General features: G+C 41.3%; 1 protein-coding gene across 1 annotated transcript in view; it reads right to left on the bottom strand.

Annotated features, from left to right (window-relative positions):
* TBCD (tubulin folding cofactor D) overlaps positions 1 to 22,076 on the bottom strand; it is a 123,642-nt gene that overhangs the window by 64,744 nt on the left and 36,822 nt on the right. The window contains exon 15 of the mRNA XM_030232879.2: positions 9,984 to 10,140. Within this exon, the coding sequence (XP_030088739.2) occupies positions 9,984 to 10,140 (157 nt within the window). The remainder of the gene's footprint in view (positions 1 to 9,983; positions 10,141 to 22,076) is intronic.

Raw genomic sequence — 22,076 nt, 5'->3', positions numbered from 1 at the left:
TCATGTCAAATGTGAGACTCAGTGCTATTTTAAATGAAAACTTGGAAATACAGTTTCTCAACAGCCCAATGTACAGCTAGTCTTGTGTAAGGAGTAAACACCAAGTGAAGCAATGGAAAGCTGCAGTTATCTCCACGAGAACAGTCACATCCTGCAAGGCACAAAAATCAAACATGCAAATCCTGATAGAAAGTAACCTGCAAGATGAACTGCAAAGCAGTTTTTTAGGGTGACCCTTTAGAGACAGAAGGATGATTATGTGAAACAATTTCTTCATGCATGAAGTCTGGTGACCCTGCACAGGGTAATTCTTGTGCCTCAAAAGAGCTGCTGTTCAAAGATGTGCTACACAACACAGGAGAGAAAATATATCCCAGGACACGCAGTCTGCAGCTTTGGAAATCCACCTCCAGCATTCAATTAACTTCAGCAACAAATAAACATCACTTCAGGAGAATCATTTAAGCAGAAAATTATTCCTTTCAAAGCCTGAAACTCTTCATTACATGATTTATTGACTCCAGGCAAAACCGGAAATAAATACTGGCTGAAAAGTAAATTCAAGATAGCTTTGCTTCAGCATGAGGATATTAATTACACTGATAATATCAAACTTCCCTGGGTAGTGGCTATCAGTTCCCTACAGTGATGAATACTGTGTTGTTCCACTTCTCTGAAATGCACAGTCAGCTTGGCCTCTGTAATTTCAGTTTAAATCCATTAGGGAAAACAGGAGCCAGAAAGTCAGAATGAAATGAAAACAAACCCCAATAAAGGATTCTAAAGGCAGTTAATGCTTTCTTACTGCTACCTGCAGGAGCAATACCCCTCTCTGCCACAAAGACAAGAGGAGAGAGCCTGCAAGAGTGAATGTATAGGAAGCATTCCATCAGGAAGCAGCACATATGGCTCACTGCTGGAAACTGCTGGGTCAGGCACACACTCCTCATACTGATGCCTCAGGTTTGGGCTTTTCTATTTTTCACATTCTGTGCTGCTTTAGTGTGTGGGTCTGAGCTTCGTATTATGGGATGGTGAGTTCTGTGCACAGAGCAGGGAGACAAAACAATTCCTGCTCCAGCTGGGCACCAAGGACAAATGATCCCAATCTCAGCCCAGGAGCACAAACCCCGTGGGCTGGAGAGAAAAAAACAAGCAGGGTGGGACTGCCTGGGCTGGAGCTGTAGCTGGACAATTAACTCCAATATGCAAATGAACTAGAACTTATAAAAGTGTGAGACTCCCTAACAAGTCATCCATTTTATAACCATTTTAAATCCATCTTAAGTGTAACCCTAGCTAGGCTCTTATACTACCCAAAATATATCCATTGAAACCTTCTAATAAATCCCTGCTTTGTTCTTTAACTCTGTCTAGCCTCTGTTCTAGGTCAGCCTTCACAAGGCATCAATCAAGGCTTGCTAATTCTCTGGCACACAGGCTTAAAAATTACTTTAAAAGGACACTTAAGAAGTATATAGTTTTAATGATATGACTAGCTCCCATAAAAGTTTTAATTAGAGAACTTTCAAGACTAAAGGATGTGGAGAAAAATGATCCTTGGAACCAAACAGAAGCAAATTTCTTCCAGACATTTCTGGTTATACAGACTAGAACAGTAATTTGTCAGTTATGCAGTATTTCAATATTGATCTTTTCTGAAGAGATGGGGGAAAAAACCCAACCACAAAAAAACCCTCATCATACCAAGAAGCTCAGAATCCTGAGTGCTGCCCTCACTGCATCAAACAGGAGCTCATTTTATAATCACATTGTGGTTTTCCAGTTTTTCTTACTCTTCTGTTACCTTAAGACAAAGCTGTATAAGCAAAGCCAGCAAAGCAGTATATTGTCAGTGCTGCCACCTGAGTCACTCAGTGCTGCAAACAACATTGGGGGAGCAAAAAAACCCCAAAACCAAACAGTGCAACACTGGGGGAGCAAAATAAAAACCCCAGGAATTCTATCAGGGCCCCGTTAGATTCCTAAATCACACTGCACTCAGTGTTCCATGTTAATCCTTTCAATGAAGCATTCTAACTTCTCAAACTCCACAAATGCTCTTTTCAGGCTAATTCCCACTTGGAAGCACAGGCACATCCTCCCCAAAGCCAGGCTTAGTGCAGAGGGTGGAACACCTCTAAGGTGTCTTCACCTGTCTGCTTTGTCGTGGGAGTTTATGTGATACTGCACAGGGATTTCCTAACAGAAAGAAACTGTTGATGTCAAACCAAGTGGGATATTTTTTTAAGCTACTCAAAGGATCATGTCTTGACTTGCCCCAAGTGCACCACACCTGCCTGCTGCCAGGAGGAGCAGAGGATGGCTTTGCACCTCCAGACCCATGGAACCTTTCCTGACTCCTTTACACTCTCCAGTCCCCATGGAACCTTTCCTGGCTCCTTGTTACACCCTCCAGTCCCCATGGAACACCTTTCCTGGCTCCTCTGCACCCTCCAGTCCCCATGGAACACCTTTCCTGGCTCCTTGTGAGATATGGAGCCTGCATGCATGACAGCAATTAAGTTCACAATAAACATAGATTTAAAAAGTAAGTTGCAATTTTATCAGTCAACTAATAATTCTCCCTTTTCTCATTATCCATCCTCCCAAGGCCTCACCTAACTGGCCTCAGGGAAAGTTAGAAGATTCCAAATATGTCAGTGGGCACTTCCCATTCCCTGCCCTGACAATGTGGGAAGAACAGGGAGCAGAGGTGGGCCAGGTGAGAGACATCAGAGCACAGAAATAAGCACAAGCACCAGTTGCCCTCAGCTCCCAAGCACCAGGTGTACCAGGCAATAAACCTGAATTCCTTTCACCACCTGCAGCAGGCACTTCCAGTCCCCACTGGCCACAAGCAGCAAGAAGCTGATCCTGCTGCTATGCCCTGGCAATCTGCTGCCATCAATCCCAGTGTGCCACCCTGAAGCTGTGGGAGGAGAAAAATAAACTCAAACCTCTTGCCTGTTTGGTACAAACCCAAAATTTCCTTCCTGAGCCTTAAAAAGGGTGAAGTGGTAACAGGACAGCAAACTCTCCTCCTTGCTGTACATCAGGAAAGGGAAAGGCACAAGAGCCACCACAAGCAAGGTGGGTTTGAACAATCCAAGCAAGAAAAGGAGGTGAGACTTGGGTCTGCTGAGCACTGCTGCTGCAAACAGCCCCTTCTGCACCTCTTCATCATGCCAGCCCACCTGAGAGGGCTGCACAGGGAGCTGGGGGATGAAAACACATCTAGACTCAGGTTTTCTTAATTTTTGAGACCAGAGCAGTTCCTCTGTTCCCTTTACCCCATGGAGCTGTGTTAGACCACTGCAGGAGGCACACAGGGGAAGGAGCAAGCACAAGGGCCTGCTCCAGCCACACTGCAGATGATTCAGGTTTAATTCCTCCTGTTTATCTAGGAGGAGGTCTAAGAAGAAGGAGAAATGCTGTGGCCATTCCCATTTCCACACTGCAACTTTTGCAGTCCCTCTAACCCAGCTCACACAGAGCTCTCACACATCCTGTTCACCACCCACCCTCCTGTGCTGCTCACTGAGTTATTCCAATCCAAAAACTTGAAGTAAAATGGTCCAAGTGTAAGAAATACACACGTGGAAAAGAGCAACAAGAAAAATGCTTAGAACAGGGGTTACAAATCCTGAGAAAAGAAGAAGAAAAAGGAAAGGGGAGAGGGGAAAGGAGAGGGTCTGTGATACAGAGGTCCCTTTAGCCAAGTGCCTTCAGCACCCAGCTCTCCTCTGCAGGTACATAACTGCAGAAAGCCATTCCCCATATTTCATCACAGTACAAGACATAGCTCAAAGCAATGCTTCAGATTTCCCCAGTTCTACAGGACAATCCTGCCCTGGAGCAAGCTCCATCATCCATCCTGAGCCACACCTGATTGTTCCCCCCTCCCAAAGCCAGGCAGCACCCTGGGGAAGCCAAGGCTGCCTGCCCTGGTGCTCTGCTGCACAGAGACAGATCCCAGCTCCCAAGAGATCCCAGCTCCCAAGAGATCCCAGCTCCTGACCCCCCTGCATCAACCTAATTCTCTAAAATGTCTGGTCTTTTTGCAAGGTCATATTTTGAAACTTGTTGAAACTTGTTCCTGGTTCAATCTCTCTCTCAACAATGTCATCTCTACTCCATGACCTTCTTAAATCAGTACAGTTTATCTCCGAGTTTGCACTCAGATGTACAAGGCTGTGTGAGCTTTCTGTCAGGTTTTGAGAATTCTCTACAAATCCATTTCTCACAAGTTCTCAAGAGATCCCAGATCCCAACAGATCCCAGCTCCTGACACCCCCAGAGAAGCCACAACAGGCAAAGGAACCCACACCCTGCACAGCTCCACACAGTTCAGATAGCCAGCAACCATTTAATCACTCTAATTGCATTACAGAGTGCAAGTATGTTTTCCTTTCTATTTTTTTGTTTAGGTTTTAAACAAAACAGTTCATCTCCTTACTGTGCACCTGCCACTTCACAGACAGCAACTTCCACACCCAAGGGGGCAGGAATCAAATTACCCACATTTCCAAGTCATTAAATTCTGTTTCACTTTCCTCATAGGTAAGCTTAAAAAGAGAGGCTGCATGTAGAGACTGGGAGAGAAACAAAGCTCAGTCAAGTGGTGCTTTTAGAATGATATGCTTGAACAGCAACTTCAGTGTGTGCATCTCAAAAAAGAGCAACATGGTCCTGCAAAAGAAGTGAAGTTTCATCTACATTGCCAAGAATTTTCTTTTTGTGGTCCTGTAGTTTGAATAGATGAGGCAAGGTTTTAGAAACCAGTTTAACTAGACTTTAACAGACCATTAAGCAGATGAGCAATTGTGTATTGTTGAAATGTGGATTGGGAAAAAAAAAAAACTGACATGAAAAAATACAAGCAAGTGCTATTAGAAACACTCTCAGGCATGTATTTCCAATAAGTGTTCTCTATATTTTTATTTCTTTTTGTTTTTTCTTAAAAGAGTGGCAAGGCCAGGAAGAAGAAGGGCTGATCTATAGCAATCTAAGTTTACAACTTCAGTGTTCTGCCAATTTCATCACTGAAGAGAACATTCATAAAGAAATGGGAGAGAAGACAGTGAATATGAAGAGGATTTATTTTAAAGCACTGTCTGAAATTTTACTAAAAAAGCAATCTGACTTCATGCAGTTTCATGTGATTTTTCACTGGTCTAAAGTGAACTGGTTTGTTCCTTGACTGCTGAAAAAAAAATGTCTTTCAATTACAAAATTATTCAAGAAAAGGGAAAAAAATCCCCAGCAAATCACCCTCTGCTTTAATCTGTAACTGCTGTAAAGGACACGGAGGGCAGGACCCAGCTTTTGTATTTTGGTACCTAAGTGGGTCCCATGTGCTTCCAGGAGCTGAACACTGAGTGCAGGATAAACTTGGTGCAATTGCCAGCACTAAGCAAAGCCAGCAGCTCAGGACTGCAATCACTCATCACAGCTTTGGAAGGTGTTTACTATTTTTCTCTAACAGTGTGTATTCCTACCCAGGCAGACGTTTTTGCTGTGTAATTCAGCTCACAATGGATATTATGCATTTTGTTTCAAGATGCTGAGTGCTGCATTTTTGAAGGGTAGCAACAATTTGCTTGTGGCTAGAAGTATGACTCTTCTTTAAGTAAAACAGTGACACACCTAAGGCTAGATTTAAAAAAAAGCCGTATGTAATTATCAGCTTGCTGACACAATAGGTGAAACTGTGTGTCATACTTTATTTGAATTTTTTTTTCACCATTTCTCTTTGGAGTAGCAATTCTACTTTCAAGAGGGGATTTAGAAAAGGAATGGCCACTACAGCTACAAAGATTTTTAAGTGAAGCCTTGTAGAGCATTAATACTTCCTAAAATATCTTGCAGCTTTGTTGGAAAACTGAGATATTACAAACCACAACACCTTACAGCTGCTCATTAGCAATTTTCAGCTTCCACCCCATGTTTCTCTCCATCCCACCAATTTATTCCCAATAACTGAAGTTGTCATAGGTGGCACAACCACAGCTCTCATTAGTTTTACTACTACAGGCAGAGGGATCTCAGATATTGTCATATGAAACTTTCCTGAAAAGAAAAGAACTTGTTTCCAGAAGAGGCTGGGAGCTGAAGAGCACCAGCTTCTTCAGAAACACAACCCCCTGCTATAAACATCTGTTCCAGAGATCCCACCAACAAATCTTTGTGACCATAAAACTAAATACCACAAACCCTGAAAAATCACACAGGTACCTGCATCAAGCCTATGGAGACCAACACTGCAGCATGGCAGGGGAAAGGAGTAAATGAAATATGAAATAGATTGTTCAGAGCATCATGAGCAGATCAGAATTCTGATAAAGGGAAGGCCTGAACACTAACTGTTTAGATTTCTTAAGTTTCTACAAGCAAAAAGCTTGCCCAGCCTTAAAGGAAAGCTTTTAAATTGCAAAGCTTTTGTTTTCAACAAGCTGCTGACCAATCTAGAAAAATTATCAGATGTGAACCAGACTTCAGGATGAGTCTGGCCATACCAAGACAAAAGATTTGCAGGCAGGGAGAACATAAATGTAACTCTGCAGAGCTGCTACCACCCTGCCAGAGCCATTTGTCACCACTCTGGTCACAGGTGACAGTGTGCCTTCACTGCTACCATTAGTGCTGATTGGATTAAAACAAGAATACAACAAGAATATTGTATTTACAACATTAATCAAAATACAATATTCACAATAATACAGTATCATGGGATTATTTCACTGTGCAAATACATCTTCAGGTACCCTCAGTTAAGAATTTCACACTAATTTAGCATGAACTCAACTAGAAGGGAATTAAACATGAACCTTCAAAATAAAACATCTCATTAATAACTAACTGTGGCAAATGTCACTGTTGCTAGCACACCAAAGTGAAGCAGGGCTATCCTGAAATTTCACCTTCTCTTTCCAAAAGTTATCCCAAAACAGGGGATGTTTTAGGCATCACATCCTAACACAGCCTAGAGTCACCAGGCTCCTCTCCTTTACTACCTATGCCAGTGTAGATGAAACACCATGAAACACTTCATGAGAGAAACAAGGGCTAAAATGTCTCAGCATTTCTTCTCTGCTCTCTGTGGAAAAAATGGATGAAAAATGGTGTTTGGCCTTAAGAAGATGGACAGCAGGTTCTTAGACAGGAAGGTTTTATCAAGGGCTCAAAAAACCCCTGAAGCAAGTACCACAGGACAGAGTGGTGAGCCTGCATTGCAGGAGCAGCACTGAAAAGTGAAACTACAGGGGTGAAAACCAGCAGAGACCAGCCAGGACTCTGTGTCCAGGAATAAAAATGGATTCATTTACAGATTGTCTCAAAGAACTTTAAGAACTGTTTTTAAAGAAGAAACAAACAGTCACATTGTCTTTGGGGACCTGCTGAGCTCAGTAGGTAGCTCTGTGTAGGCTTTTGGATTGGATTGAAATAGTTCTGCCAGCAATCTAGAAGCACGGAAGTCCCTAAAAATGAAAGCAGATATTCAGAACCACAGATCACTGTATAGTCCAAACTTCTATGTTTTTTTTTTAAAAGAAAATACGAAATGATCACTGATCAAAACCCTTCTGATGGAGACAAAGCTGCTGCCAGTGGCTGTACTAAAAGTGTGCCAAGAAACTGTGAGAAGGCACCTTGTGTGTTTGCAGTGCAAGTCACCCGTTAAGAAACCTCAAAATGTCAGCCAGTGTGTGGCCAACAAAAAGGCCAAACAACAAAGAGAGAATCCCACAGACAAGGAGGAGGGAGAACATGAGACAGAAGAAAAAAGGTAAAACCAGTTTGTATCTGCAAAAATAGCAGCAGTATTAAGGGGAAAGTTGCAGCAACTTTTAGTCCACCATTGCAGCAGCACAGATTTGGAAATCTCTTAAAGATTTTACTTTTGAAAGTCTTTTGAAACAGAAACCATGGATTGGAAAAGAACTACACCAGGCACTTCCATTCACTGCTAAGTGAAATCCTGAACTCTGCTCTGCTCTTTAAAACCACAAGGCATCAAAAGAGGAAAAATCCTCTCATGTATTTGTTAACTTTAACTCAAACACCTTCTTAGTAATAATGAAACCCCTACTATTCAAAAGTGCTGTGTTAAGAATTAAGTATTGCTACATAAGGTTCTTACCCCTTTCAGAAACTGGAAGTGGTTTTATTTTCTATTCAAAATAATCTTTGAACTGGAACACTTTAAAAGGAAAATTATAATTTGAATAGAAGCAGAGCTGAGGTATACTTTATTATTTTAGACTTTACCTGCTCAATTTGCAAGCTGTAAGATGGTCAATAAAAAATGCTTTATTCTTTGCACAACACCCATGTGACAAAGTCCCACAAATCCTGGATTGTTAGGAACCAGACACAGCTGATAAAGTAAGAAACAACCTCTTCCTTAAATTTGCTCCTAATATTTCCAGCCCTTTATGACTCCATAAAGCAACTCCTCCATTTTAGAATAGTTTGTTATTTCTCTACTGAACTAAGGTTCCAAATCTTCTCTCAAACTTAAACTTCTCCTGTCAAACTCCCTGAGCTGATGTCACTGAGCTCCCCACACAGAAGGTGGATCAAGCAGACAGAAGATGACACCCTGCTAAAACCTCCACTGATTTCTCTTATCCATCTTACAGTGAGTTTCTTTGGATTTTCCTTTGAAAAACAGCTGAACAGAGGGAATTGAAGTCATCACACAAAAAGGAAATAGATATGTTTACATCACCACCATCCCATCCATCCACAATTCTCCACTTTTAAGCTATTCAGCATCTGTGTTAGCAGACACCTTAAGATTTAACAAACTTAAAAAATTATCTGTATCAATTTCATCAGTTCAAGAGAGAGGGGGAAATGGGGCAAATGGATTTGTAGAAAATTCTCAAAGCCTGGCAGAAAGCTCACACAGTGTGCATCTGTATGCAAACCTTGAGAAAAGAAATGCTGACTTAGAAATGCCACGGGATAGGACAGACATTGCTGAGAGAGAAATGGAGCTAGAAACAAGTTTCAGAGGGTGGCCTGGCAAAAAAACCTAGATATCATACATATATATATATATATATATATATATATATATATATGATATAGAGATATATATATGTAGATATATATGGAGAAATAGAACTATGAAAGATGCATTGTAGTAGGATCCACAGAGAGTAATTTCAGATGATTGGCTTTAAGGCATCTGCAGCATTGTGTGGCAAAAGCTGATAGGCCAAAAATGCTTATAATGTATTGTCATTAAGAAATATTATATTATTAGATAGATAGATGATAGATAGATAGATAGATAGATAGATAGATAGATAGATAGATAGATAGATAGATAGATAGATAGATAGATAGATAGATATGGAGAAACAGAACAATGAAAGATGCATTGTAGTAGGACCCATAAAAGTAATTTCAGATGATTGGCTTTAAGGTATTTATGGTATGGTAAAAGTTGATAGGCCAAGAAACACTTCTAGTGCATTGTAATTAGGAAATAGGATATAGATATATATACATTGATATATATGGAGAAAGAGAACTATGAAAGATGCATTGTAATAGGACCCATAAAGAGTAATTTTAGATTATTTTTAAGGTATTTACAGTATGGTGTGGTAAAAGTTGATAGGCCAAGAAACACTTCTAGTGTATTGTAATTAATAAATATTGATATATATGGAGACACAGAACTAGGAAAGATGAATTGTTTTAGGACCCATAAAGAGTAATTTCAGATGATTGGCTTTAAGGTATTTATAGTATGGTGTGGTAAAAGTTGATAGTAAAGAAACACTTCTAGTGTATTGTAATTAGAGAAATAGTTGGCTTCTGATCGTGATGGCGTGAATATAACACTTGTATTGTGTCACCCTTCAAATGAGACTGAAAATGGAATAAAAGCTTTTAAAACACCACTCAGTTACCCCATGTGAGTGAGAAAAAAGCTGAATGCAGCAGGCTGGAGGCAGCCCCACCTGGAGATGTGGCTGATGAAGGGGATGAGCTCGGCGGGCTCGTAGGCGCGCGCGAAGGCCCAGCACACGTAGCAGGCCGCGTCCCTGACGTTGGAGCCCACGCTGCACGCCCCCCTCTTCTCGTCGTACGTCAGCGCCTTCAGCATCACAGGGACCACTGGTATGGCACAAAAAATACACAAAAAGCAAGTTAGGACTTTCAAGACCATCTTGTTCCACCCATGCCATGGGCAGGGGCACCTTCTTCTATCCCAGGTGGCTCCAAGCCCTGTCTGGCCTGGCCTGGGACAATTCAGGGATCCAGGGGCCTCCCCACCCTCAGAGGGAAGAATTTCTTCCTGATACCGGACCTAAGCTTACTCTCTTTAGTTTGAATCCATCCCCCCTTGTCCAGTCATTACATGCAGGAGTCAATTATGTTTTTCTACAGATAAAAGAGCTTCCAAAACTGTGAGGGTTCCAGTCGTTGGTTTTTTTGGGTCTGGATTGAAGGCCCTTGAGACAGCAGTTCATGTTGGGACTCTGGTGTTTGTTATTTCTTATCAGCAAAACAGTCTCATTACTGTGAGTTCAGCAGCTTTTCATTAGAAGGCACAAATGGCCAACAATCTCGTTGCAAGGACTTTTAAGACTAAACTATCCCATTAAGAGCTGACACCTGGATTATTTTCCCTTTTGACCCAACAACTGATCCCACAGAGCCCCAGTGGGGACTTCTCTGCCCAATTACAAAATGCCACCCAAACCCATGGAGAAGGAGGAAGAAGAAGCATGAAGCAGAAACCCAGGATGACACCCTGTGCCCTCCATCCTGCTGCCATCCACAGCACACTAAAAACCCCAAAACCTCAATTTCTCACCAATTGACACACTTACACTATAATACATAATCTATAATACATAATACATACACTATCATACATAATACATCATCTCTATAATCTGTTTCACACTTTTGTGGATTCTAGGACTTTTGTGAAGTCTAGGAAACTTTCTCCATGAGTGAGGGTCAAAGTCAATGCTCCCCTGGGGGTCAGGGCACCCCAGAGCAGACAGAGAAATATTCCCAGTGCTCTGGGTTTGCACACAAAACCTGTAAGGATAATTCTTTTACACTGTTCTAGAAACACACTGCCACAGTTCAAGAATATGAATGCAGGGCTCCCCAGAGGGCTTTTATTTGGTATCTGCACATCCAGATAGAAAATTTGAATACATCTCTCTGTACATGGCACAACTTTATTAAATGACTAATGTCTGCAGAGACAGCAGCCTCTTAAAAAAAAAAAGGAAACAATTTCTCTCTCAGTTTTCTTTCTTGTATCAAATTTATCAAATACATCATTTTCCTTAGAAAATACTTGTCACAAGGTGATCCCATTAACAAGAAATGGGATCACTGAGCTGTATTTCATTAGCAGTCTGTGCCTGGATATCCTTGAGTGGATATAATCACAAAATAATTAAAACTTCCATGTGTTGTTCATCACTCTGTGCTGCTGCTTTAAACAAAAAGATAGATACCATGACTGAAGAAGTGAAGTGTTAAAAGGCTGTTTAAATTCATTTTAAGCTGCTAAAGAAAATCAAGCAGTAGATATAGAGATGGGTGAGATTTGAATAATAGGAGCACAAACACAAGGGAGAAAGTGTAATTCCAATTCTGGAACAACCATACAGCAGAGATGGATGGATTGTTGGACATTTCCCAGTTCCTAAAGAAACTGCAATGAAAGTAGTTAAAAATGCTGCCTAGCTTGTTTTGAAAATTGCTGCATCAACTGATGAGAAAAATGGAATTTGCTGGTTCTACAGGAACACTCGAGCTGGCGCCAAAGGCAATTTCGCAAAGCTGCAGCACGTTTCCCTCAGTGCAAGTGACCACTGCAGCTCCTTTGGACAGCTGTGGGCACACTCCCACCTCTGTGCAGGGAAGGAGAAGGGGGAGGGAGGCCCCTCCAGCAGCTCCTCACGTTTGGATTGTCTCTGTGAAAGAAAAAAATGTATTTTTGCTGTTTAATGTCCCAAATGGGCAGAGCACCAAATGGTTTGGCAGGGACAGGGACTGATGCTCCAGGATCTGCTGGCCTCTCTCACAGCTCTCTGGTGGCCTTTTCCTGCATCTGGGACTCACAGCACTGCTCTGTGAGACTGCACATCTGGAGACACAGAAAAGGAAGGCACTGGGGAGGTGGGACTAACAGGGGAAACAAGGTGAAATGTGCAGCACTGGTAATTAGAACCACAGAAATTGATCTAGGGGGCATCTGGTGAAGTTTTATGCCATCACTGGTTGAATATTTACTGGGAAATGCTGAATAAAAACTGCTCCTGACACAAGTGTGTGTGTTCAAAAATGCAGGTCCAGCATTACATTTCTTGTTGGTTTTTAAGAATTATAAAAACCCAAAAAGAAACACTACCCAGTATTCTAGGTTTAACTTCATTTCTTGCTCTAGAGTTCCTCAAACACCATGCCAAACCTAAAAAATGCTAAAGATGCTTTAACCAAAAATGACAGATTTAAAAATCAAAAAAACTTTAGAAAAAATATCTTCCAGAGGAAACTTAGTTTGGTAGGGTGGAGACAAAATTATTAGATTTTTGAAATTCCGAACATGACCTTTTTATCGAAAACTAGGAGGCTGGAAGATGCAGCAAGGAGAAGATCTGAAATGTTCCTTAACTTTACAGGTTTAACTTTAAAAGTTGAGCTTTACTTTTACAAGTCCCCATTTCTTTCACAGATTACAGGTGTTTTTTTTAAAAAAAAAGTGTGCCACCAAAACCAGAGGACAAACAGTGCCCACTCTCAAGCTGATTATTAAAACAAAATCCACCTGTGCAGGTCTGTGAATGCTCAAGAAAACACAGTCACCTTTACCTGTAGCCTGAAGGTATCAATAAGCACCTGCTTCACCCCACCCTGCCGTGCCCAAGAGTCACTGCAGTTGCAGCACAGCCCTGTGCTCAAGCCTTGGAAAATAAAGAAACAACTTCTGGCACTACAAACAGGGCTGGGTTGGGTTTTTTTCCTCATACTGGAGACAGGTTGCAGAGCTATTCTGCTTTTTAAACGTGGATTTTACACAGTGGGATGCTCAGTGTAGGTGAGAGACAATAAAAGTCTGGTGAAGGAGTGTAGCCACATTTCTCTCCCCAGAGAAAAGCAAGGCACAATTCTTCCCAAGAATATTTCTGGGATTCACACCCTCTGAACCTCAGAGGAAGAAAACACAATTCTTATCTGTGCCTGTGTTTGTGCCAAAGTAGAATGCAATGTGCAGATTGTTTACCCAAAGTCATGGTGTTTTGTTTCCTTGAGGTGCAGAGAATGTGAATCCCAGAAATATTCTTGGGAAGAATTGTGCCTTGCTTTTCTCTGTGAAGAGAAATGTGGCTACAAAGGAGTTTGTGGGAGACATTGGTTACTGAAAGGTTTAATGTATTTAAATGAAAGATTCTTTACATTACTCCTTTAAAAACATACTTCACACCAACCTCAGCTATAGCCTGTGCTGTCCAGAGCCCTTTATCACTTTAACTCCACACAGTAATTTTTTTTATTTAGTGCAATGTTTATCATATAAAACATACAAATACAGCAGTCAAACAAACAACAAAAACCTGTTCCTCAGCCCTAGGCCTTGTCTCCACAAGAAAATTGCAAAATATCAAGTCAACCTTATTTAATTTAAAACAGATTTTCATTGGATCTGGGGTTAAATAAGAATTGTCTACATTTAGTTTCAAACTAAAATATGCAACTTAAAACAGATTAGGTCAGTGTTATCTTAGACAATCATTAGGTTTTTATAGGGACTATCAAGGCAGAGAAGCTGCTTCAATCCATTAAAAATACTTTGCAAATCCTCCTATTTTAGAATTATTTAAGAAAAACTTCTACAAAGTGGACATTTGCTATTCCTGAAGGGAGCATTGTGCACAATGTCACAGCAGGAGCAGCTACAAACACAACAATTAATGAATGATGAAGCTTCAACTTAGATACATATCCAACAGAAAGAACAGCAATTTGGTTCTTCCATTTTTTCTCCAATGAAAACCAACCCAGTGCAGAAGGGAAGGTTCAACATCTTTGTGAGCCTCGTGCTGAGATGTTGAGATGGTTTGGTTGAGGTGTTAGGGCATGGATTGGATTTGATGATCTTTAACATCTCTTCCAACCTTATCCTTCTGTGAATTCTGTGAAAACAACTGGTGCAGATATGTGTGCTGTTTCCTAAAAACACAACTCTGGCTCCCCCATGTACAGAAAATCAGGTTTGAGACCACTCACTCCTACATGGCACCTCTGGAAAGAGGCAGCTCCTAACTGGAACTTCGTTAGGGCTCTTGTACTAAGATTTACTGGATCAATTTGCTGCATGCAAACACCAGAAAGTTCAGGTTAGGCCCATTCCCAGAAATAAATACTTGTTTAAAAATTCTGTGAATCATCTCTGAATTGTTCTCATTTTCTATAAAAGTTGTTGACTCCAGAATCTACTTTTGAAGGGCTCTTTCATGGAGAGGATCAAGCCTCCAGTGGGGATCAGAAAATGAGTGTGCTGTTCTGGCTGTGCCAAGTTCTCTGTGCTGTTTTGGCTGTGCAAAGTTCTCTGTGTTCCTGTGAGATGATGCTCTGACATCCCATCCCCAAGGGCAAGTGCCTAAAAACCACCCACAGGTGACCTCTCCTCTGCCATTCCTGCCCCCAGGGTTGACCTCATTACGAGTCTGCCAGGGAAGGAGGAAGAGAGCAGAGCTCCTGCAGGCCCAGCAGGGATGTGAGCAGGGAGCAGCTGAAATCTCTGAAGCTCCTGGGTACCCCCAGAGCTGAGCCCACCCAGGGCTGGGCAGAGGCACCTGCACAAACCCAGCCCTCAGTGCCCTGTGACTGAAGGGCTGCTCTGCTCTGTCTGCTGCAAGCTCCCTGCAGCCTCTCACTACGTCATGAATTAAGAGAGTCTTTAATTACATGGTCACATGGTGGATTTTCCATGGAGCTATCTGAGGCAGCCCACAGGACAGACCTGCTCCAGGGATGAATCACAGCAGGGCAGCACAGGAGGCTGTTGTCTGCCTGGCTGCTCCAGGTGGAAAGCTTGGAATGCAAAGGCTGCCTGTCAGACTGACAGAAGGGGTGGTGGTTCAGCTGGATGCTGCCCCACAGACTGTTTGATCCCTGTCATGGTTCTTAAATGCAGAGTTCAGGAGCTGGACACTGGCTCTGGTTGCCAGGTCCCTCTGCCAGGGGAGCCTTGCACAGGTGCCCCAGTGCTGACAGGAGTGAGGGCTCTGGAGTGGGGCCAGGGGCCAAGCAGGAAGCAGCCAGATCTGGATTCCAGCCACTCCATCCCAACATCCTTACCTAACACAGCCCTAAAACTCAAAGGCCCCTGCCTGGCTTGCACCCAGAGCAGCAGCTGACCCAGGACAGCTCTGAAACACTCCATGTTTTGGGGACTCTCCTACCAATCCCACCCAAGGCCAGACCAGAGACCTTCACACAGGTGTACAGCTGACAGAGCTCTGCCTTGACTGAGCCAACAGCCAACTGCAGTTAAAGACATGAAGGAACAGGCTTGTGGAGAAATCCTACTGAGCAAATGAATTACTTACTCTAGAGGAGTATAAAAATTCTGTAAACTCATAACACTGTGTGTCAGAAAAGAAATATCACCCAAGAAAGCCCAGCCTTAAGGCTAAAGTTGTGCAATACCAAGATAAACCCCATGGTGAAAAAGCCAGAAGCAATTCATTGTCATTTATTCCTGCTCAATGTTTACCCCATCTCCCAGTGCTGCTGGGGGAGGGACCTTTCCTGCTGCAGCTCCAGACACAGCATTTCTTCCTGCTCATACCTGCTGGCTACTGAAAAAAAAATAAATCTGCACTATTTATAATGCTTCCTTGCTAATTTGAAAACTATTATGGTGACATAGGCATTATAACTTTTTAAAGGCTCTTTTCAAGACCATGCATCACTTTTAAAGTTCACCTGGGTGTTAGAGAGAAGGAATTCCTCCACAACCAGCCTTTCAGGTTTGGGTGTTCTCAATTTTCTAAAGAGTCCACCTAAGACAGGTAGATCTTTTTCTTTTTTTTTTCTCCCCATGTCTTCCTGTATCTCTGATGAAAAGCACCTGGAATTTTGCCAAAAGCCTCACAATTAACCACCACTACAGAACAGACCCACAGACAGTGCAGAAACCTGACTTCTTGATTCATCATCCCTCTCCTCCAACCCCTGGCTGCTGCAAATCTATAACAAACAACTTATTACTCTGGAATATGAAACACAGAAGGTAATCCTTAAAAACTGAGAATGTAAACAAGTTTCAGAAGCTACACAATACATTTCCATAAGACTATTCAAATCCTGGTCTCAGTTAAACCTCCTCCTAAAATGCACTGGCAAGCAGGACTGGGTTCACTTTTGTTTGGTTTTTTTTTTTTAAATAAATGGCCCAAGTGAGGTTGTACAAGCAAAAATGCCCCTTGTGTCCACTGTGTGTAGAGTTCTCTACACAAATAGGACTTTGGGTGTTTTTAAAAGTATATCTAGTTATATATAATTATCAGTAAGCACCATTCCCTCTTCTCTCAGATAAAAAGACAACATACACAGGAATCCAGGTCCTAAAAGCACCTGACTGAGCCTTCTTCCAGTACCAGGAAGAGAAAACTGGGTACTGCCCCAGAGCACATATCCATTCTAACCAAATTAACAAGAAAAATTTAACAACAGTAAATCAACAAGGTGGAAAAGGTAGAAAGGTAGAAAATCAACAAGGCACCAAAAGCTGAGGGAATTTTAACATCACAGATACAGCAGTCACATGTACACAGATATTCCTTCAAGGCTGCAGTATCTGCTGTTTGGACTGGCTGAGTCCATTTGAAACCCTCTGACAGCACCAGAGATTTCATTTCATACAAACTTTTACCAGAAATACACTTGACAATGGGATTTCTTTAAAACAGAGAGCAAACATCAACTGAGAGAAGTTGTTCCTATTTAAACAGTGTTTCCTATTTAAACCAGAGCTCACCATTCAGCAGAAACAGTTCACAAATGTGTCCCTAAGCCAGGCTCTTTTTGGATACTGGTAGAGTTGGGTGTGACCTCTCTGAAAATGTAAAAAGCAGCATGATTTTGTCATGGAGTCCCCTCTCCAGTGTGCCCCAGGTCCCTCACCAACAGACCTTTAACACTCTGGATTTCCTTCTTACAGTTTCTTCTTGCTCCTTTTATTCTGAAGGTAACTTATGAACTGAAGAAGTTAAGGCTGGTTCTGCACATTTTTCACTCTTTATAACTACTTTTCATTTATTCTGTCATTAAAAAAATATCAAATTCCAGATTCAGACCAGCTGTACAGAGCCACCAGTACCAGACTCCTGAATGTCCCAATTTCCCTGGATCCCATCAGCATTATTTCCTTCTATTCAAATGCTGATTTTATTGTTGCCACAGTTTAAAAAGGAGCAAGGGACTGTTGGACTATCCCAGTCTATTCCTTGTGAATGGGTCAGGGTATTTAAGAAAGCAGGAAGATGAAAAGGAACGTCTTCCTGGCTGGAATCCTCCCAAAATAAGCACAAATTCACTGAAAGTGTAACCACAGGGCTCTTCCAACCTGCTTTCCCTGGCTTCCTTTTCTTACTCCTCACTGATGCAAATGTTTTCAACCTTCACTTTACACACATGTGATTTTATAGCAGAAACAGGAGCACACCATGCACAGTGAGCATTATTTCCTGGTGAAACACTAATATGGATTATATTTGAGACTGGGACTACTCAGAGCTCAGCAAGCCCTTGAGAGTGACCAGAACATTCTTCAGCTCACCACCAAGACGTTAAGAACACCCAGGAAGGTTCATGTTCCTCTACATGACACACCTTATTAGCTAGAAAGTTTATACTGTGCTGTCATCAAGAGAAATTTTAATAACGTCCTTTCACAAGCAAACCAGAAATTCAAGTAAACTAGGATTCTCTTGTTTGTTTAGTATTTATCCCCACCCAATGAAATAAAAAAAACCAAAAAACCCTATAAATAATAGTCTGAAGCCTACAAAACCACAAATACAGCACAAAACCATGTGAAATCATACTGAAACCACACTGAAATGTAGGTTTTTGGTTCTAGCATACAGTGTAGTAAAGAATATTGAGTTTTGAGGTGATGCAATTCCAAATGTAGAATGGCACACAAATCCATCACCAGATCATGAGATTTTAGTTAACTTCAGGCTATTTTGCTAAAAAGGTTTCTCCCACATGCAAATTAAGCTGCCTGATCCCTTCTAATAACAACTGAAATTTTACAGCTGAATAGTGACATGAAACTTTGAATGCAAAACCATAACAGCCAAGCTGCAGCATCAGTATTTTTCAATGAAATAAAATAAAGCATCAGGTTATATTTGCTGGTTTAGATTCCCCACTTTAAAAATGTACTGAAATACTAAACAATATTTATTAGGCATATAAATATTTATAAAATTTGGCATGTTTCACAAAATAACTGAAAGCTAAAAATATGTTGAGTTTGAGAGTATTTGTTCTGTGCCTCCCTGCTCTCTGGTGAGAGCAGCATCTCAGCAGCCCCATGCCAGATATGGCTCAAAGAAAAATGAGTTTTTCTACCCTGGCACTGCCCATGGCACAGCTCAGGTCCTGCTGCTGGATTCTATCAGAAAAAACTATCATGGAGGCAAGAAAACTGGCTCAGAATCTTGGGTGTAAGTTTTGAAACAAAAGTAGAAGAGGAAAAAACATTTGGCATGAAAATCACTTTTAAAAGAATATATTTGGAAAGAGAATTGTAACCAGAGCAGCAGGCAGAAGCTGAAGGTGCATTTTGCATCCCTGTGAGAATGGCTGCCAGGGAAAAGAGTCACCACTCAAAACCCTCCCTTAGAAACAGCTCACCCCTTTGCCTACAGCCCCAATTCCTGCTGTTTCCCACTTCCCCCAAGATGTTTCACTGCCCAAGGGCGAGGATGGGAACCCAAAGAAAGATCATCCTAGCTCCAGACCAAACAGCACAGGCCACAATAAATATCTAAAAATGGGATCTGCAGCTGCTATTAACTGCTGAGCTTTTCTTCTTTTCCCATACAAGTAATTTGCTCCAGTAATCTGAACAAGTGGCTCCCAAGCCCAAGCACAGTAATCTGCCCAGACCTATCTCTGGAGTCAGGGACTGGATTGTTAGGAAAAACAAAGGCCCATTTCAAAGGTGTTATTCAAAAAGCATTAAGATTAATAACTATTCATATGGGATAGAAAAAAATAATTATGAGAATATTGTAGGAGAATCACGTCATGTTTCAGGGCATGGTGTGAGTTCCAGCAATTACATTCACATCCATTTGCCCCCTTCTGGGAATGGTGAGGAACAACCCAGCCCAAACATGCTGATGCTGAGAGCCCTTTTTTCTTCTCAGAAATTTCTAATACACAAATTTGTATTCAAAATATTTTACAACTAAATGGAAGAATTGATCTTAATCCAAAGGATTTACAACTCCTTCAATAACTTCGGTTCCAGTGATCCCAGTGAGAAAAAAGGACTTTATTATCTCAAAGCCACAAATGCAGGCACAACTAAGGTGACACAGGGGAACCCTGCAGTTCCAAGGCATTTGTTTGTGGGAAGCTGAGCTTCACCAGCTCCATGTGCACCAGTGTCCACATTTACCTGGGATCCTGCTGCTCTCCTGGAATAGCTAATGAGCTCACAGATTGCTAAGGCACCTCTGCAAAGACCAGGAAAAAATTCCTGGTGATGGAAAAACCAGTGGCCATCCCCTGGGAGCAGCACTGGAGTCCTGAGGGCAACCAGCAGGGCCAGTCTGGCATCAGAGCAGAAGGGCAAGAACTCTCTGATTAATGTGGAGGTGCTAAGGGACTGGAGCAACACCTGGCACACACTGGTACATCCAGGGAATGCAGTTCTGAAGGGGAAAACAGAAATGAGCTGAGAGGTGTACCCGGATCAGGGGAAATTTATCCCATCTGGATGCAGAGTGTCTGCAACTGACATTTTGTTTTCTGTTTAGTGCTAAAGCTGAGCAAAAAAAAAATCATATAAAAGCACATACAAGGAGGTTTGTAACATTTAGAGAATTATAAAATTGTGCTACAGTAACTAAATCCATTAAATTCAGCTACAGCTGAACAACACTTACTTTATACTGAAATTTAAAAAGAACCTAGAATAAAGAAGTATATTCTACACCAAAGATAAAAACCCAAAGCTTCGGCCCCACAGAGATACAAAAATCACATTTTTAAAAAAGGCAACTTGGCAAAACCAGATCAATAAATCCAAATTCTACTGTGTCTGTCCGGGTGCTCTTAATTAATCTGACCTGTACATGAAAGAAAAATTTTCAGGCAAAAGAAAGTAAAATTTTCAGGTAAATGAAAAAGGTGCTACCAACAGGGGACTGGGGTCACTGATAGGACAGGATGTGATTGAGTGAGTTAAAAATAAGTGTGGAAACAACATCACTGCAATCATGATTTAGTGTTTCTACAGGTCTGCACAACCAGGAGTTCTCATGGTCCTGCTCTGGGGTCCATCAGTGAAAAACTCAGATCTGGGTTTTTAATATCACCCAAGCCCCAAGCAAAGGAGAATTTACATGGCTGCTCTTTTCTTCCAGTTCTGCTTCACTTGCAGCTGATTTCACTGACCTGAGTGGTGACAGCACTTCCAGGAAGCAGCTGCTCTAAAACATTTTCTGTGGGTCAGGGCAGCATCTAGACAGCACAGCTCCCCTCCAAATACAAGGTCAGGAATTGGGGAGAAGTTAAAAAAATAAAATCAAAGTTCCAGTTCAGTCTGCTCAATTGAGGGAGTCCAACAGCTTCCTCTAGGTGCTACAAATTGAAATTTTCTTCCTGAGATGTTTCTGAATACAGTCTTTCTCCCTTTTTCCCTTAGAAAGTTCTAATACACAAATTTTTATTCAAAATATTTTACAACCAAATGGAAGAATTTATCCCATCTTAATCCAAAGGGTTTACAAACAACTGGAGAGTAATGTGACAGCAATATTACACCATCAATACTGCTATGCTGCATTATAGAAACATAATAATAAAAATAATTAAGGGAAAAAATAAAACATGTCACAAAAGCCACTCTTCTACCTTAAAATTAGTGATTGCTTATAATTTGAATTTTTTTTTTTTAAAGTTACACCAGCTCAGCAAGAGCAAGCATGGTGATATATATATATATATATATACACACACACACACACACACACATTATATATATATAATTTTTACAATGCTACACTGCATTACAGAAATGATGATTAAAAAAAAATAACCGAGGGAAAAAATAAAACATACCACAAAAGCCACTCTTCTACTTTGAAATTAGTGATTGTTTATAATTTGAATTTTTTTTTCAAAAAGTTACACCAGCCCAGCAAGAGGAAGCATGGTGACCTGCATACCCACACAGGGAAGTAGATGTCTGTAAATAATTCCACCAAACCAAAGGCAACACCTTTAAAATTATTTTTAAGATGCTGCTTTAAAGTGTTTTAAAAGACTGATTTTCAAGACTTTAAAGTCTGACTTTCAAACAACTTTTATCCTCTTTCTGAACAGGTTTTGTCCAGACAATTTCCTTAATAATTTTCACTCCAAAAAATCTTACTTTTGCTAACTATAATATCCATTTATATATATAAATATAAAACATAAGTATTAAATATAAGATACATGTAAAGTTTTGGTAACTTGCAGCTGTCTTATCTCCACAGCAGAGGGTGAAACAAGAGGGTTCTCGTGTTCAGTTTTGAATAGAAGTTTTAACATCTCTGGAACATTGGAATTAGAAGCCCAAAGCCCCTTTGCTTATGCATTAACAGGAGTGGTTTTTAGTATAAAAATACTTTCCTGGTGCCAGCCTGTGTGTGAGAGGAAATCATTTCACTGAGCAGCTCAGCCATGTCACACCGACTGGCCCATGCACCCAGAAATGTCATTTACAAACTCGAACAAAAAACCCAAGGAAAAGGCAGCCCCAGCAGTTAGCAGTGGGCGAGCTA

The sequence above is a fragment of the Serinus canaria genome, chromosome 18 (assembly GCF_022539315.1).
Source record: "Serinus canaria isolate serCan28SL12 chromosome 18, serCan2020, whole genome shotgun sequence".
Taxonomy (NCBI): Eukaryota; Metazoa; Chordata; class Aves; order Passeriformes; family Fringillidae; genus Serinus; species Serinus canaria.
Note: the sequence above shows the minus strand (reverse complement) of the source record. Positions and strands in the feature narration are given on the sequence as shown.